Here is a 19,770-nt window from a genome sequence, read left to right as displayed (position 1 = left end):
ACACCCACCTTTCCCCTCCCTCTCTCCTCCTCCTGCCCTGAGTTAAGACCATCCTGTAGCTACGGGCCACTCCTAAACCCAGGACCTCTGAGACCAGGGAAACTTTCTCTATTTGGTTACTGGTCAAATCATGACCGCAGGTTCACAGAGATCATTTTGAGAAGAGGGAAGAGTTTTGTTTTTAAAGGGGTGACCATTTACTATTTTCTGTGGATTTTATCTTCATTTGATTTTATCCTACACTGAGGCAGATTCAAGAAATACTGATATTTCTCATGTGAATGGAACCTGAAATTGCTAATCGGAAATACATAAGAATTTTCGAATAAAAGTTATATAATGTTGAATGAACATTTCATACGTTTAACAGAGAAAAGTGGTGCAATGGCTTTTAAATAAGACAGAACAACTTAGAATATTAAGTAACTTTTATTTTACATCACCCTCCAGATTAAAGGAAATGCTGAAGAATCTATACTACACTGAAATATAACTGAACACACCCTACGGCACCATGGGGGGCAGGGGAGGAGGAATGTTTCTCTAAATGCTGAAGTATTTCTAAAAATACTTCCAGATATTTCAGTCCTAAAGATTAGCTTAGGGCTTCCCTGGTGGCGCAGTGGTTGGGAATCCGTCTGCCAATGCAGGGGATGCGGGTTCATGCCCTGGTCCGAGGGGATCCCACGTGCTGTGGAGCAACTGAGCCCGTGCGCCACAACTACTGAAGCCTGCGCGCCTAGAGCCCATGCTCCGCAGCGAGAGAAGCCACTGCAATGAGAAGCCCCCGCTCGCCACAACTAGAAAGAGCCTGCGTGCAGCAACGAAGACCCAACGCAGCCAAAAATAAATAAATAAACTTATTTAAAAACAAAACAAAACAAAACAATTAGCTTAATGATTCTAAACAACCAATAACCAAGAACTAAGACAAAAATCCTCTGTGCGGAGGAAGAAACTGTACGCGGCAAGAAACAAAGGCAAAACAAGCTGAGTTTACTAACACCAAAACATAAACAATTAAAGTATCCCTTTTCATGTGTGGATTTATTACAATTAGATCTCCTTAAAAAAGAAGACCTCTACAAATTCTGGTAAAAGAACACATATCATTTACTTCTGGAGAACTTTTAAGCTCTTCTCAAATCCCAACATCTGATCTATTCAGAATAAGTTTCTGTAAAATGCTGGAAAGGAAAATGAAAGTTTCTGTTTACTGTGCAAAGTTGCAGTTAAAATATTTGGGGATTAAATAATCTTGCTCTTTAAAGAGGCATTTAAATACAGTACATCTTTCAGAATAATTGCCAAATTGGTTAGATGCAAACAGCATCCTGTTGTTAAAACATGAGTTTTCCCCTCATTTCCATTATCTCAAGCTTTTAATCAAGGCGTATAACTTAAACTTAACAAAATGGTTAGAAGTTTCTCTAAAACTAGGTTCCTTGACAATGGGTCATTTTCTATCTATCTTAAAGCAAAACACCTGCTTTAAAGTGTTAAAGCAGAGCGACACAGAGCAAAAGAAAATATTGGTCGATATACTTAACTGATGGTACTTGATTCGAATATACTCCAAAGTAAGCCAACATGATAGTTTTAAACTTGGTATTTAAAATGTTGGCTCAGTTACTTACACACACACCCACACACACCAACACACCCACACACCCACACCCCTCCACCACTCCTAGTAAAAGTGAGTGCCTAGAAGGGTAGAATGAAATATTTACAAAAGTGATAGACTTTATGTTATCACTGACACTCACCTATTTGAAAGTCTCTAAAGCTAGCCATTCAGTTGATAATTCAGTATTTTCATCCTAGCATTACTTTCTTAGGAGTGGGGAGATGGAAAAGGCACGTGACTTTTTATTTCTTTGGCTAATACAGTGTGGCATGAAACACTTCAGACCTTCTTCCCCTGTGCCATCCACATTTCAGAGCAGGACGCAGCTGTCGTCACTACTCTACACAACACTTCCTTCTACCTGCAGACCGCCCCGCGCACTTCCAAACTGAAAAACTCAAAGCAGTGTGTACAGTGGACCCAGGAGGCTGCTATGGAAAGGACTACCACTTACTTAATCTTGTACCGTCCACCTCCTCTGGTTGTTTTTCTTTTTTTTAATGAGAGTTTCAAAAGCAAAACAACTCAAGATCTATCATACTAGCTAAATTCTATTAAAAATACTCTATAGTACTTTCACCAAATTAAAAGAACTGTCTCCTAAAGCAAAAAAAACAAAAACAGGGACTTCCCTGGTGGCGCAGTGGTTAAGAATCCGCCTGTCAGTGCAGGGGACACGGGTTCGAGCCCTGGTCCAAGAAGATTCCACATGCCGCAGAGCAACTCAGCCCATGCTCCACAACTACTGAGCCTGCGCTCTAGAGCCCAGGAGCCACAACTACTGAGCCCCTGTGCCACAACTACTGAAGCCCGCATGCCTGGAGCCCATGCTCCGCAACAAGAGAAGCCACCATGATGAGAAGCCCGTGCACTGCAATGGACAGCAGCCCTCGCTCGCTGCAACTAGAGAAGGCCCGTGCGTGCAGCAAAGACGACCCGAAGTGGCCAAAAATAATAATAAAAAAAGATAAATTAATTAAAAAACAAAACAAAAAAACCAAAAACAAATAAAAAACAAAACACGATTCAAAACTTCATTTTCAGTATGGGTTAAATATAATCTAACAGGCCTGATATGCCACACAGTCCTTTCAAATATTTCACACTAAGGGAAGTTTAGAAAACTTAGCACTTATGATTAAACAAAAAAACAAACAAACAAAAAAAACTGCACTTGGGGATATTAGTTGGTTTCTAAAATGCTTACTAAACACTAAAAATTCTTTTATTATAATACAGCTGAGACGCTCTGTAAAGTTGGGTACTCTGTATCACATTCAACTGAAGAAGTTCTACTTTATATTTATTATGAACTCAAGTTCACTGACGCCCTCAGGGACGCAATATTATTTTGAAGTGATCAATCTTAAGTGGCAGACTTAAATATCAACAGCTGGCAAGTAAGAAAGCCTGTACTCTAGGCTCTTAACTAATATACTACATATGTTGCCTTGGTGGTATTCCACCAGGTCTTCCTCAATGCCAGACCAAAACATGATAAAATACAACATAAACAATTAAAAAATAAATGTGCTCTTCTTGCCTTCCAAGTGAAATCTCAATTAGTTGAAAACTCTGGATTAAAGAATATGACATGGGAAGAGTCTACTTTGAGTAGAAGAACTGTTTGCACAAGGGAAGAGAGCTGACCCTTGAACAATGCCGCAGTCAGGGGTGCGGACCGCCACGCAGTTAGAATCCCCTGTAACTTTAAGTCGCCCCCCGACCCACCTGTGGATTCCACCAACCTTTGATCATGTAGTACTAGAGTACGCCACTGAGAAAAATGCGCACAGAGTGGATCTGCGCAGTTCAAACCCATGTGGTTCAAGGGTCAACTGTAGATTAATCTTTTGATGTTCCAAATAGGAACACTAAGGAATCATCTATAACTCTAAGTTACTAAACAGATGTAGATTTTAGCTTAATTTATGGAAGAATTAATATTCTAACAGTTTGAGTGTTTAATGTTATAAAAGGGACGAGTTACTAGAAGTGTTCATCTCTCTCAGGGATGTTACTGAAACTCGATTTTAATGGGGGAAATATACCAATGAACCCAGAAAGACATAAAGAGAAAGGGCTGACACTCACCTCTTGCACAAACGAAACAAAAGCCTACATTTACAGCAGAGGAAGAGTTACTGCTCCGTTTGGAATGATTACTACAGATGAGAACGTAGGAAGACACAAATATGCTGCCGGCAGCAATGCAAGCATCTCCAGAGTGGTAGGCTACTGGGCACCTCAAACATCTCATCATGCGACCTGTTGAAAGACAATCAAAAAGGAATCTACGTAAGAAAGAATCAGCTGATATAAAATGAGATCTTTTGGGATCCAGTGTGATGCTGGTTACAGTAATACAAAAATCTTTTTCTTCCCTAGTTTGACTCTGCTGTTCCTATGCTGTCTGGGCCCTAAATGCAGTGCTCATCTAGAGGTCACTCAAAGAAAAATGTGTCTGTGCCAGTGCTGGAGAGATGCTGGTCTCCAATATGGCACCTGTTTAAGGAATTTTCAAGGGTAATTTTGAACATATGGAATTTTCTTCCCATGGTCTGAATTAGAACCTAGAATCCACTTATCTTACTATCCATTGTGGCTGAGCTGTAATAGCTATAGATAAACAGAGGGAGAATGCCTGATGTTCTTTATAATAATGTGCTTACTGTTTGCTACTGAACTTACAAAAAAAACAACTGTCCCCTTCCTTAGCTCTGTTTTACCTTTACTTGCTTTGTGGATATCTTTCTCCATACAGCAGGCAGAGCAGCAGTGCTGGGGACAGCGGAATCCTTTTGATTCAAAGATGGCAGTGGGGAATTTGCGGACACAGGCTTCATGGTAAAATTTCCCACAAGCACCAACAGAGCAACGCTTCACGTCTGTACCAGACACTTTACATGAAAAACACGGGTGCTCTCCTGGAAAATTGGTGAGGAACACAGATTAAATAAAATCTGATTAAAGCATATTCCTTTTAAATAGAAGCAGTCACTGACACCGAAGAGCTAATCCCCAAAGATTCTACTATTGCATGTAAGATTTTTAACATACAAAGAAGGCACTGAAAATAGTTAAATTAAAATATGACTTAATAAAACTTGCTAGAATAATTGATTTGCTACAATAATTGATTGTCAGTTTGAGGATATAGCACCAAAAACAATTTAGATCTCCACTTCTCATTTTATACTGAAATTCCATAGAAAATCTAGAACAGAATTTTCAACACCTGGCAGCTGAGAGTGGCAAGGTCTTCCCAACATAGAATAAAGAAATTACCAATAAAAAGGCAGATTCCATTACATAATCACAATTTCCATTTGTAAAACAAGACATAAAATGAAAACTCATAATCCTAATAAAAACAGAAAGTTATATCTACACATCTTATTCAAACTGTAGAAAATCAAGGACAAAGAGAAAATATTAATATCACCCACAGAAAAAGACAATTACCTTCAAAGAAGCAAGACCGCTGACTGAAAGAGAAAGATGGAAGCCAGAAAACAGGGGATGCTATCAGTAAGGGCTGAAAGAAAACTGTCACCAAGCCAGAATTCTACGCCCAGTGAATGTACTCTTTTTTTTTTTTTGCGGTATGTGGGCCTCTCACTGCTGTGGCCTCTCCCGTTGCGGAGCACAGGCTCCGGATGCGCAGGCTCAGCGGCCATGGCTCACGGGCCCAGCCGCTCTGCGGCATGGGGTATCTTCCCAGACCGGGGCACGAACCCACATCTCCTGCATCGGCAGGCAGACTCTCAACCACTGCGCCACCAGGGAAGCCCTGAATGTACTCTTCAAGAAGGAAGTGAAGTCAATACACACTGGGGAGAATTAATAAAACCAAAAGTTGGTTCTTTGAAAAAGGTTAATAAACTGACATCCCTGGAAACAAGTAACAGATAAAAAAAGGGAAAAAAAGCAACAATGTTAACATCAGAAATGAAAAATGATACATCACTACAAATCCTACAGATGTTTAAAAAATAATAAAGGGATATCACTATATTTTTGCCAATAAATTTGAAAATTTAGATAACAGATTCCTAGAAAAACAGAACTTACCAACACTGGCACAAAAATATTAAATAGAAAAAAAACAGTTCTATAATCTATTTAAGAAATTGAAACTATAATTAGAAACCTTCCAACACTAGAAACCTTCCAACCAGTGGAGCCCAGGTGGCTCCACTGGTCAACTGCCAAACATGTTAAGAAAGAAACAATTAGAATAGAAAAGAAAAAAAAAAAAAAAAAAAGGAACAAGTGAATAACAGATGTAGAAAAATAAATGCAACAAGGATGACAAAGGATTACGTTTTGTTATATAAAGAGTTCACATATGATGTTATCACTTATATGTAGAATCTAAAAAATAAAACAAATTAATGAAAATAACAAAACAGGGACTTCCCTGGTGGCGCAGTGGTTAAGAATCCGCCGGCCAATGCAGGGGACACGGGTTTGAGCCCTGGTCCAGGAAGATCCCACATGCCGCGGAACAACTAAGCCTGTGCGCCACAACTACTGAGCCTGCGCTCTAGAGCCCGCGAGCCACAACTACTGAGCCTGCGTGCTGCAACTACTGAAGCCTGCATGTCTAGATCCTGCGAGCCACAACTACTAAGCCCGTGTGCCACAACTACTGAAGCCCGTGCTCTGCAACAAGAGAAGCCACCACAATGGGAAGCCCGCGCACCACAACGAAGGGTAGCCTCCGCTCACCGCACCTAGAGAAAAGCCTGCACACAGCAATGAAGATGCAACCCAGCCAAAATAAATAAATAAATAAAATCTTAAAAAAAAAAAAGAAAATAACAAAACAGTCTCACAGATACAGAGAACAAACTAATGGTTACCAGTGGGGAGAGGAATGGGGGGAGGGGCAGGATAGGGGCAGGGGATTAAGAGGTACAAACTACTATACATAATAAAATAGGTAAGATACAAGAGTATATTGTACAGCGCAGGGAATATAGCCAATATTTTATAACAACTTTAAAAGTAATATAATCTATATTGAATCATTATGTTGTACACCTGAAACTAATATAATATTATAAACCAACTATACTTTAACCAATTAATCAATACAAAATAAAGCAGAATCATGGGGGAAAAGAGAGTTCACATATGGAGAAAATATATGTAACAGATACAAGAAAAGATAAGAAGACTTATAAAGAACTATAAATCAATATAGAAACGGCCTAATATAAAAGTGGGCAACAAATATGAACAGGAAATTGACAGAAAGCAGAAAGACAGATAGCCAATAAACATATGCCAAAATGCTCAACTTTACTAGTAATCAAATAAATACTAACTAAAACCACAAGTAACATTTTAAAAATTCATCAAATAGGAAAAAACTTAGAGTCTGATAATACCGATCATTGATCTGGGTGTGGGGAAACGGGCACTCTTATGTACTGCTGGTAGGAGTTTAAGTTGGAAGGAACTGTCTTAGAAGGCAACAGGGCAGTATCCATTCTAAAAGGATACACTGGCTTCCTGTGGCCTAGAAATTCTATAATACTCCTTGCTGTCTGTGTTAGAGGGAAGACTTGTACATATAAAAGGATGTTGACTGAAGCACTGTTTACAACCGCATATGACTGAAAGCTGTAATTATCTGCTTTTTAAAATTAGGATTAGCGTTTTACTTTTGTGTCTGTGTTACATATGGAAATCATAAGTGACTATTTATTTGGACATCATCTTTTGAGAAGTGTTCAAGTCTTTTGCCCATTTTTCTTATGATGCTATAAAAATTCTGAAGGACAAAAAATACAAGGAATAGTTTTTTGTTTTGATTTTTTACAGAAAGTTATATTTGGTTTTGGAAGTACCTAACCATTACAAATTGGCTAAGTCATAAAGCTCCTTTAAAATCAGGACTTAAAACTGTGATATTCAAATTTTTGTTGTTGTTAACTGGCTTTGTTGTAGAAATAAAATAAAGTTGAGCAGTGTTAAATTGGCTGAATTATAAAAATTCTTTAAAATTAGTACTTACAACTGTGATGCTCAATTTTTTTTTTTGGCTTCATTATACAAATAAAACAGAGTACAGCAGGGTTATTTTTGTTGTTGACGTCCTGTTGCATATATATAATTTCAAATTATATTTTAACATATTGGTAGATCTGAAAGCAATAGTACTGTTTTGTTTTGTTTTTTTAATAAATTTATTTATTTATTTATTTTTGGCTGCATTGGGTCTTTGTTGCTGCACGCAGGATTTCTTTAGTTGCGGCGAGAGGGGGCTACTCTTTGTTGTGGTGCGTGGGCTTCTCATTGCTGTGGCTTCTCTTGTTGTGGAGCACGGGCTCTAGGCGCGCAGGCTTCAGTAGCTGTGGCTCGTGGGCTCTAGAGCGCAGGCTCAGTAGTTGTGGCGCACGGGCTCAGCTGCTCCGCGGCATGTGGGATCTTCCCGGACCAGGGCTCGAATCCGTGTCCCCTGCATTGGCAGGTGGGTTCTGAACCACTGTGCCACCAGGGAAGTCCAATAGTACTGTTTTTAAAATAACTTTTAGGGCTTCCCTGGTGGCGCAGTGGTTAAGAATCCGCCTGCCAATGCAGGGGACACGGGTTTGAGCCCTGGTCCGGGAAGATCCCACATGCCACGGAGCAGCTGAGCCCGTGCGCCACAACTACTGAGCCTGCGCTCTAGAGCCCACGAGCCACAGCTACTGAGCCCGTGCACTGCAACTACTGAAGCCTGGGGGCCTAGAGCCCGTGCTCCACAACAAGAGAAGCCACCGCAACGAGAAGCCCGCGCACCACAACCAAGAGTAGCCCCCGCTCGCTGCAACTAGAGAAAGCCCGTGTGCAGCAACAAAGACCCAATGCAGCCAAAAATAAATAAATAAAACAAATAAAATTTTTTAAAACATACAAAAATAAGAAATTTAAAAAATTAAAAGAAAATTATTTTAAAGTTTAAAAGGTTTGACTTTACCTAAGGCATAAACTGCCCTATGTAAAAATGAAATAGGGTTTCCCTTGCATAATGATCAGAGTAAGTCTAATATAAATGAAAATTGTTGTAATTAGTGGTACCATCACACTAACAGAGCTGACTGAGCTATAACCCCCTGTGAGACTTACGTTTAGAGCTCCAGCATGGGCATGCTTCCACTACCCTCCCTCCTCACTAGCACATGGTCTTCCTTTAGAATAAGAAAGTAATAAGTAAAATTGCCTGTTACACATTTTATTCAAAAGGGCAGGGCTTCCCTGGTGGCGCAGTGGTTGAGAGTCTGCCTGCCTATGCAGGGGACACGGGTTCGTGCCCTGGTCCGGGAAGATCCCACATGCCACGGAGCGGCTGGGCCCGTGAGCCATGGCCGCTGAGCCTGTGCATCCGGAGCCTTGCTCCACAACGGGAGGGGCTACAACAGTGAGAGGCCCGCATACCGCAAACAAAACAAAAAACAAAACAAAAACAAAACAAAACAAAACAAAAAAAAAACAAAAGGGCAAATGAAAATGCTTTCTTTCCAGAAATCACATTTGTCTTAAACAACAGAAAGTGGCAGTATAAGAACTTATCTTATATACGTACTTTTTACACGTGAAGTGTTTTATCTTTTGATAAACAAAAGAAGACTTCGTAAATGATCTTAAACAATGGTTTGAAGAATCTGAGTTTTCACTCCTAATATGCTGGTAGTGTACCACATTGGTATCAAACTGATTTTCATGTAATAGTAAATATATCAAAAACAGTTTAAAAAATAATTACTTTTGTGGTTTTGATTTGCATTTCCTGGATTACTAATGATGTTGAACATTTTTTCATGTCTTACTAGCCATTTGTGTATTTCTTTGGAGAAATGTCTCTTCAAGTCCTTTGCCCAATTTTGAATTGGGTTATTTGGGGTTTTTTGGTGTTTTCTTCTAAGAGTTTTATAGTTTCAGTTCTTATGTTTTGGTTTTTGATCTATTTTGAATTAATTTTTGTGTATGGTATAAGGTAAGGGTCCAACTTCTTTTGCATGTGGATCTAATTTTCCCAGCACCATTTATTGAAAAGACTATCCTTTCCCCATTGAACAGTGTTTGCACCCTTGTTAAAAAATAATTTGACCATATATATGAGTTTATTTCTGGGCTCCCTATTCTATTCCATTGGTTTATATGCCTTTATGCCAGTACCACACTGCTTTAATTACTGTAGCTTTGTAGCAAATTTTGAAATCGGGAAGTGTGAGTCCTCCAACTTTGTTCTACTTAATTGTTTTTTTTTTTTTTTTTTTTTTGCGTTACATGGGCCTCTCACTGTTGTGGCCTCTCCCGTTGCGGAGCACAGGCTCCGGACGCGCAGGCTCAATGGCCATGGCTCACGGGCCCAGCCGCTCCGCGGCATGTGGGATCTTCCCAGACCGGGGCATGAACCCGTGTCCCCTGCATCGGCAGGCGGACTCTCAACCACTGCGCCACCAGGGAAGCCCTACTTAATTGTTTTTAAAGCAAATTTCCTTCTTAAATTTTCTGTTAGTTGCGTACCCAGTTAGATTATATCGAACCTTTGTTGGCAGAATTCTACTGGATTCTAGAGTTAGAAGAGAAGCCCTAAGAGTGTTTTAATACTGAGATACATGGTCCTTCCTATCAGTAATTTATCAGGCTTAATGGGGCCAGGCAGATTACATCAATGACTGAGTGACAGGGTTTTAGAAAAAGTGTCTGGTAGGGAACGTGGGGAACAAGGAGTATGTGCCTGATCCATGTTAACACACTCAAAACTCATTCTGAGGGCCAAATAAAACAATGTGCAGATAATCTGACCCTGAGGCTGCCAGCTGGCAAACTGTTCAAAAGCTTTACTGCAGAGTCTAAATGTGATAAATAAAATGATATTTTACATAGGGAAAAATACAAGTTATTTGTTTAAAACAGCTTGTGTAGCTTAATTTTTGCCTGTGTATGTAGGTGAGTGTGAGTGTGTGTGTGTGTGGGGGGGGTCAGGATATGTGATATATGATCCCCATCCGACTGAGTCAAGGTGGCAGAAGGCAATGGTAAAGGGCAAGGACTCTGGGGTCAAGCTCTGCCTCCTGGGCCTGAACCCCAGTTTCACCATGTGTGTCTTTGTGACTCTGGGCAAGGTTGGAAAACAAACTCTCTAATCCTCAGTTTCACATTCTGTAAAATGGAAATAATAGTATCTATCTCGTAATGTAGTGAGGAGCAAATGAGATAAGAAGATAAAACGCTTAGTACTAAGAGCACCTGGCATTTAGAAAGTATTTGGTTAAAAAAAAGTTAGTGTTCTAATGGAATCTAGAATATACAAAAGAGTTTTGGAGGCCTACAGTAAAAAAGAATAAAATAAGTATCTATGAGAATCCAAATAATGGGAGGAAAGGAGGAGGAAAATAATAAGGTATCAAAGGCAAGGTCAGCATATCGTACGTACTTGACATCCAATTGGCTCACAGTTCCTCACAGCAAAACCAAAACAAAACCCACAGAAACATGTGAACATGGTTCCTAGAAGCACTACCAGGCCATCTCCAGGTGACTTTTCACTTACCTTATTGGTACAAATTAAACAATTCTATTTTCTGCTTTCCATGACTTAACTAGAATCATGGCTACAGAGAGAAGAAATATGAACTTACATATTTCTTTCTCTGTAAGTTATTTTGACAGGTGGCAGTCTATACATGGAGTACAAGAAATAAATGGTGACTCCAAAACCCCCATGTTTTAAAAACAATTTCTGATAGTTCCATCTTTCCACTAAAAATACAATCCCCATGGACACTTATTCTGGTCTATAAACTCAAGGGATTTTAAAACCAATTTATTGAGCACAAAAATCTCAAGCCCACCTGAAAAATAATTCACTCTACAAACTTTGTATAGCTCTTTGGATAAAACATAAATACATCTCGATGATTTGACAGATTTTACGGTAAAGGCACTAGAGGGACGAAATCTGACAATAATATTACGAACTGCTCTTTAGATCTCAGGAGGCCTAATCACTGGATGGTCTTAATTGGTTGGAATAGCTATGGGAGAGGAGATACGAGCTACATAAACATGGTAAGAGAGTGTGATGTCATGGGAGATGCGGGCACTGCCCTTTCTCCACCCTCACCCCCATCTTCTCACATCTACCAGGACGCTCACCAGTTTTACATTCGACGCAGACGAACTTTCCATCAGGGAATGATGTCAATCCCAGGCACTCCAGGTGGAAGTGTTTGCAGCACTCTCCCTCACAAGGAATCAGAGAATCCCCAGAGCTTTCACAGATCTGTAACATGGCAAAAAAAAAACCCAGCTGTTCTTAAACTGTAGCAGGCATCAGGACCACTGGGGGGTCTGTTAAGACACAGATTACTGTGTCCACAGTTTCTGATTCAGTGGGTCTCGGGTGGGGCTCGAGAATTTGCATTTCCAATAAGCATCCTGACAATGCCAATGCTGCTGGTCTTTGGCCCTCACTTTGAGAACCATTGAACCAGATAACTATTTCCAGACCCAATATGTATAAAGTTTAAAAGTCATACTTGATCTTTTATGATTCCTTCTTTGGAATCTGCATACTTTAACTTTTCTTCACAGTGCAAAGCAGTATTTTTCAAAAAGGGTAAATATACATTAAAAACTTTAATACCAACTTCAATTTAAGAAGATGTTTTTGAAGTCAGCCATCTGCCATTTACTTCCAATTAATAAGGGAGTAGTATCACAATGAAGACTGGCACTTACATCTGAATAATAAGTATTCCAACTCCGAAAGGGAAGAAAAGAGCCAGAAGTGGCTTTTGGATCTGTAGCTTGAAAGCAGTATCATAACTTAGAAAGATACTACCCTCTCCAACAGGAGGGAAGTGTATGACTGGCAGGATATTACAGCCTTTGTTTCAAGCTGCAGGACAGGTTGCCTGCCTACCTGACACACAGTGTCCTTCCTACTCATTCCAGTGCCTCTTCTTGACAAACTTGAATCCACGGACTGCACATCAGAAACATCTGCATCTGCAGTAGCTGAAGGGCTATCGACTTGCTTTCCAAAGCCTACCTACATGGAAAACAGAACACATTTTTAAGAAAAACAGAAGTTTCCTCAAGATTAGGTGCTACGAAAATCCTAGTAAGACTTGCTCAAAGAAACCTTCACACAACCTCTTCCTCCTTTCTTTCTAAAACCCCTGGATACCCAATGTCTGGTGTTTTGAGAGAAACGGTTACAATTTAAAAACTACGCTCCTGTTATGTAAGAGATCAGCGAAATTAAGAGACCCGTAAGGGCCTCCCTGGTGGCGCAGTGGTTGAGAGTCCGCCTGCCGATGCAGGGGATACGGGTTCGTGCCCCGGTCTGGGAGGATCCCATATACCGCGGAGCGGCTGGGCCCGTGAGCCATGGCTGCTGAGCCTGTGCATCCGGAGCCTGTGCTCCGCAACGGGAGAGGCCACAACAGTGAGAGGCCCGCGTACCACAAAAAAAAAAAAAAAAAAAAAAAAAAGAGACCCGTAAGTTACAAAATGACCAAAATGATTTCTTTACTACTAGCGTTTAAAAAAAAATTCCCTGTTCTTGCCGAAAAAGTCAGGCAAAGCAAAACCATTACTTGGTTGCTTGGTTTGGCAAAGCGAGACAACACTGCGCCCAGGCCCTGGGACATATTTACCTGCAGGTCACTCAGTCCTCTGGAATCGGAGTCAGACGTGTCTCTGTACGTGGAACTAGCCATTTCTACATCAGTTGAGGCGCGGCTCCTTTTCTTTAGAGGTTTACAGGAATCTGAAATCTCGCTGGCACCTTAATACAACACACCGAAATTAATCCTAAAATAGTACTTAAAGTTTGTCTTAATTTTTTTGTGGGAGAATATTTTCTTTCCCCAATCTCATCTGTAGTGTGAAAAAAAAGCATAGCTCTCTTTGTAACACTGAAGTCATGAGTCAAAATTTCATAAGCTTCTGACCTTCCTGATGGTGAGTGATGTAATTTACAACCGCTCTATTAAAACACTTCATTCCGTGCTCCTGCTCTAAAGCTATTTTCGGGCAACAGAGCCCAAGTTCCAACCTAAAAACCAATTCTATCAAAACTGTAGGACAGCTGATCGATTTGGAGCAATCCAAAGAACCATTCAATTTGGAGGGGGAAGACATAAAACCCAACACACTGTGTAGCTTACAAATATGGTCGCAGAGACACCTCCATCTTGTTTTTATTAGGGATGTGACAAATCTTTGATTTGTATTCGATTCGTACACGGATAGTGCCATTTTCCCCCGAATTTTGCAATTCAGTTGATTATTGCCCCCCAGATAAATCCTGGATGTTCACAATTGTTCATCTGAGACTTGCTGGGTGAAGGGCATTTACTGTGACCATTACAAGTGCTGCAGCACAGCTACATACGTCATGCCATCTAGGAGGCACAGTGCTGAGGGCTGTAAACAGACAATGTTCAAGTGCAGCCAAATCACGAAGAGCTGGATGAGAGGCCTCTGTGTGGACTTGGTGAGGGAAGGAATAAATATGAAAAAAAAAAAAAAAAAAAAGGCAGAGAATAGTGTGGAATTTTTTTTTTAAAACGGTGTGTAATACAAATCCAGCCAAAACAATAGTGCAAAAAGTTACAAAGCAACAATCTCTTGGGCTAATGCAGTATAGGCTATACAGAAACAGCCACGATGAAATGTGCAGATCAGGCACGGTGAATACCAAGGAACCAAGGAGACGGTTAATATTTCAACCCACAGTTTGTGTTTTAGATTTTTTTTTTCCCCCAAAATTTCCATACAACAAACAGACATCTAGATCAGCCCAGCAAGCTATGGTGGAAGTGTGCAGTCCAGAAGAGACCATGGAGAAACAGGTCTCCCGAGGCCATGAAGATCCGCAAAGGCTGAGCGGGAGCAGCACTTGGTGTGTGGCCACGGTCTGTGGAGGAGGATGTGGACCTCGTTAGACTGCTCAGGTTACTGGAACCTCGTTATCACATCCCATCCTACAAGGTTTTCACTGAATGTTTCCTTACATCTACAAATGAGGGTGCCTGCCCGTGTTAACGCTGATTAAAAAACACAAGTACACAAATCTATCTCCTTCATTGCTGGTGTATGGACCCAGAACACCACCACAAAATATTTCCTTGGCCTAAAAGATCACTGGATTAACAAGGAGTTTTAACAGAGGAACAGGAGTGCTGTACTGAGAGGCTTTCGAAGGGAAACACAGGTACCGCCATTTCCGATGAGTTTCTGAAAATGCTAGAAAAAGGACAGGCTGCCAAAGGCAGCCACCACGCTGTTCTCCATGATAACGGCACTAATGTTAAAAAAAATAAGAGCTTTTAATGATTGTAATGTATACAGTTTGGGCTGTTTGGCAAAACCCTGCAGATGTGCATTAATGACGCTTTATTTAAAAAAAATAAAAATAAAACCAAAAAAACCCAAAAACAGTCCATGTTGAAATTGATCAGTGTAAGTTAAATGGTCGTTTTTAGGCTGGACCCATGATTTAAGCTGTACCCATCCAGCTCAGACAAAAAAAAAAAAAAAAAAAAGAAAAGAAAAAAAAATCATTTGAATGTTAAAGCAATTGTTCAGAGTCTTGAAAAAGAAATCAGGCAGGAAAATGCCAATAATGATGATTGGCAAAATCAAAACTGAAAACAAAGGAACTGTTTATCGAGCCGCCGACAAAGAAATCTTGCATGGAGACTACAAGTCTGGAGTTTCTGGGATGAAATTGTACAGGAATCTCAGTCCACAGTTTCCTCACTCGCTGCGGAGACGGAGCTGTCACTGAATCTGACAGAGCCCTGCACTCCCCGGTCCGCCGACCCTGTGGAATGGTGGAAACACAACGCAATCAGGCCTCCTAATCTCGCAGCGATCGCGATGTCTTTTCTTGGAGCTCCGCCAAGCAGTGTTCCCTCCGAGAGGCTGTTCAGTTCTGCTGAGGATCTCCACGGAGACCATCGCTGCAGACTTCTCCCCGAGAATGCAGAGAGGCTGGTGTTTTTTTTTTTTTTTTTTTTTTAAATAATGCAATTTGCCCAGAGTAAACTACAGGTATTAAATACAGTCTGATCTCATCACCAAAAACGCACGAATCATGCTATGGAGTTTGTACTGTAGTCAAATTGCACACAGAAAAGTACAGACTTAAGTTTAAGGTTTCTTAAACTTTGTGCATATCTCAAATAGATTCTGCATAAGGTCATCAAATAATGGCCATAAATATGCTACGAATCATTTTAATCTACAAAAAGATTTTACAGCACTGTAAAAATAAACGTGGCAAGATTTTTTTTTTCAATCAGGTTGTCTTGTCTGATTTGTCATAGTCCATGTTTGACCACTATTGACATAGCTACTATTCGGTATTCAGTCGAATACCAAAAAAAGTGGATTCGTCACATCCCTAGTTTATAAACCAGTGAAACCCCAGAATCTTATGGAGAAAAGCTGGAAACAGTATCAAGCCTACACGTGGTGTTCTCCAATTTACCAAAACAAATAAGACTTTTCACATGGAGGCACAGAGTAAGATCAATTCTAAGAGACACACACGCACGCATGCGCGCACACACACACAAACACAGGAATACTTCAATTTCACACAAATTATCGACTGAAGAGCGACAAGTGATTTACAGAGACACACAAAAATACATGAAGTACAAATAATTCTTTAAAATTGGTTTTAATCAAGGAAATGCAGAGCAACATTATAATAACTCACCTTTTTGTAATCCAGTCTTCACTGTAGCCTGAGGAACTGTTTCAACCTGTTTGGACAGAAAAATACAGCATTAATGGGGAATTGTTTTTCACTTAATAAACAGAGGGAAAAAAGTAATACTTCGATCAATCTAAGTAATGATGAGCGATTAATGTATCTGAAATCTGGACTCGGTCCCATTTTCTGGTAAAGTTCTCTGTCTCAGGGTCAGGGAGGGTTTAAATCCTAACTGCCTGTGCTGGATGCCAAGTGACAACACACAGCCACATGCTTTTGAGCAATGACCTTTCCCACCATTCCCTTGGTATATGAAAAGAACACAAATACTTTCCTCAGTGTCTGGGAGGCAGGAGAGGGGTTGTTTCTGCAACCAGTCCCGATGTTGCTATAAACCCCTCCCGCCCCAAAGACGTTAGGATAAATTTTTACTTACTATGATACTCAGGTTAATGTAACTCACGCCACTTTAAGACCCTTCCGCGCCTGCACTCACATCTAAGTTGCTGGGAATCAGGACCCTCTCTGTAGAGAGTGCTACAGGGCTCCATACAGCTGGAAGCTCAATACTTTTGCTGCTAGTACAAACTTAAGAAAATAAGTTTGTGATATTGCAAAAGCACTTTCTTGAGTGTCTTATGAACAGTGTCTTGATCCTACATTAGGAGAGCGAGATCAGAAGTTATTCTGCCAATGTTTATGTAAAACACGTGGTAATTTGAGGATTGAACCGTTGGAATTAAAGAAAGGATGCCGTTTGAAGGAGTTCCTGCTTAAGCTATGAATTGGATTTTATGTTTCTCTGAGTGGTGAAATATGCATGTTGCAACACATTTTGTAAATATTTAAGGATTATTCTAAGCTTTTTAAAAAATTTTTTATTTTTTTTTACAACAAGTAAAAAAAACATACAACAGAAGTACTTTTATAAGATACAATTAGTAATACAAATATAAAATCTTCTAAACAATCACTGGTATTGTTTTACTACTAACTATAAACACAGTGGCATTAACAATCCGTCCCATTTTTTGTACTCATTCTCCTTATTAATTTTAGACTGACTGGTCACAGACTGAATTTGGGAACCAGCTGGCAAAATTACAACTTCATTTTGTGAAGGAATACTGGAGATCTGTAAGAGGTTAGAAAGATTTTTTGGAATATAATTTCCTAAGTATGAAAGCTAATTATGATAAATGAATGACAAATTAGTATATTATTTAAATTTTTGTTAAATATTTCTGGGAAAACTGTTTTACATATCTGATGATACCACAGAGTACCCACAAAATCACCTCTTAAGTTTGGAAGTTTAAAACTCTGAAGGAAATAATTTAAATAGAAAACTTCACATTCTTCCATATTTAAGTGGTTTTAAAAATATAAAGCTTATTGGAACTAATACTATTCACAATTCTTTTTGTTTAGTAGCAGCTGTCTGGGTATAAAACTGGATATTCTTTCACTTTAACAAATTAAAAATTCTGACTGTGAATTTAAGTTAAAGAAGTTAACGATTTCCAAAAATTTCTTTGAAAAGGTAATTTAATATGCCTATTGCTGTATTGATTACACTGGCTGAATACCCTTCAGTCAAAATGCCCCTCCTTTTTTTTTATGTAAATAGTGTGTATCTGATAACCCAGTAACAGGTGAGTGCCATTCCACTGGGAAAATAACATTCCAAAAAATCTGTGATACCAACAGAAAAACCAGATCATCTATGATTATCTTTCTTAAATAAAACTCTTATAGGTAAATTAATTTGGTCTGTTTAAAAAATAAAAATAATATATACCAGCAGCTTAAACCAAAAATTAAAATTAAAAAAAAAAGGGAACTCAATGATGGTTCCAAATAAAAATCACGAAAACATGAAATCATTTTGCTCGTAACTGAAATGTCAAAATCAATGTGAGGAATTCTTTAAAAGTCTTGTACCACTGGCTTCCCATCTCCTGAAGCCTGATTGTTTTCTGTGAAAATGCTTGAAGCAGCATCACAGGGATGGTTGTATCAGGACTGGGCACTGGGATTCACCAGGACAGAAGCATTAGGTAGTCCGGAAAGGAAAGCCAGTGTGGGGGGAGTCTCTCTTTCTTTTAAGACACCAGCATAAGTCACAACACTCACAAATACGACGGTTAACCCTCTACATGTGGGAAGCCAACCTGCTCCTTTTTGATCTTCTTCTTTGGCACGACCTCAGTGGATTTCTCTGATTCGGAACGGGTTCTAATGGATCTTCTCTGTTGCTTCTTTTCTACTGAGCCTAAAAGATAATACAAACGAACAAACAATAAAACCTCACTTGACTAACTGACATTCAAGTAATTAAGATCTGACCAAATTCCTTCCTTTTCTTATCCATTATTTTTGGTCCTTTAACGATAACTCATTAAAAAACTATTAAACACTTGGGAGTACATTAAAAAAATTGTATAGATCAAATTGTAAAAGCTGATGGGTTGAGACTAGGAGTCATAACGCACTCTGAACTATACAGATAAAGAGGGATTGGATTTTTAGAAGTTGTAAAGTCAAACCAAAACAGCAGATAAACACATTTAGGTAATAATAATTGAAGGGATGAAGGGACTGAGGGGATGGATGAAAATGATTTTATTCTCAGCTGACATTAGGAAGTAATGGTTCAAAATTCAATTGGTACTACATATTTTGCATTTTAACAAATAAATTAATTCTACACGTAAAATGCTTAACAGTGCTAGGTGCTGGTTTTGCTATTGTTATATCATTAACAGCCAAAGGGAAAAAAGCAGGAAAGGCACAAAAATGGGACTAAAACGGAATCATTAATTTGACTATCTAGGGACTTGTATAATTTAGAAATAATTAGTCACGGAAAACTAGTTGAAACAAATTATCAAGCTATTTAATATTAAATGGTGAAAAAAAGAAACTATGAAGATTTTTAAACAGTAAAATTCTTTGAAAGAAAACTCACATGGACCCCATTTTGGAAAGGATAAAACTTAAGATTGAAGGCTGCAATGTGAAGAAACACTAAGTCAGGAATGAATCACAGAATGATTCATTCTGTGACCCTAAGAAGGAATGATACCTTCAGCACAGCTGTTCTCCATCTTTTCAGTGCTTGGACCACCTAAACGGTCCTTGCTAGATAATAATCACCTTGCAGAAGCTACCTCAATGAAGTGTTCCATGTCACCTGTAAATTTTCTGGTTTCATTGTTCTTGTCTAGGTGGAAAGGGCTTTCCTCATCTTTGTTCAAAGCCAAAACAAAGAAGGATCCCACTATTTTTGGGGGGGAAGGAGTAGGTAGTTTGGTGATAATGTATTGTTTCTGAGCTGTGCTTAATTAATTTCCATCAGAGAAGTCACAAAATGAAGGTGTCCTTTACTCTCACTCTT

At 39.4% G+C, this 19,770-nt stretch overlaps 1 protein-coding gene across 4 annotated transcripts in view; it reads right to left on the bottom strand.

The window, feature by feature from the left end:
* The window catches only part of NSD3 (nuclear receptor binding SET domain protein 3), a gene marked incomplete at its 5' end in the record, with an annotated part of 69,905 nt that overhangs the window by 22,543 nt on the left and 27,592 nt on the right, over window positions 1–19,770 (bottom strand). For 3 of the 4 annotated variants that reach the window (XM_079726600.1, XM_079726601.1, XM_079726602.1), the window contains 7 exons: window positions 3,725–3,898; window positions 4,360–4,557; window positions 11,789–11,915; window positions 12,558–12,686; window positions 13,297–13,427; window positions 16,374–16,419; window positions 18,545–18,645. In XM_079726600.1, the coding sequence (XP_079582726.1) occupies window positions 3,725–3,898; window positions 4,360–4,557; window positions 11,789–11,915; window positions 12,558–12,686; window positions 13,297–13,427; window positions 16,374–16,419; window positions 18,545–18,645 (906 nt within the window). Of the gene's footprint in view, window positions 1–3,724; window positions 3,899–4,359; window positions 4,558–11,788; window positions 11,916–12,557; window positions 12,687–13,296; window positions 13,428–15,308; window positions 15,471–16,373; window positions 16,420–18,544; window positions 18,646–19,770 lie in introns of those variants that run through there. The other variant, XM_079726603.1, reaches the window with a different exon arrangement.

This window comes from Hyperoodon ampullatus (assembly GCF_949752795.1).
Source record: "Hyperoodon ampullatus genome assembly, chromosome: 20".
Lineage (NCBI taxonomy): Eukaryota > Metazoa > Chordata > Mammalia > Artiodactyla > Ziphiidae > Hyperoodon > Hyperoodon ampullatus.
The sequence above is the reverse complement of the archived record's forward strand: the minus strand, read 5'-3'. Positions and strand labels throughout refer to the sequence as shown.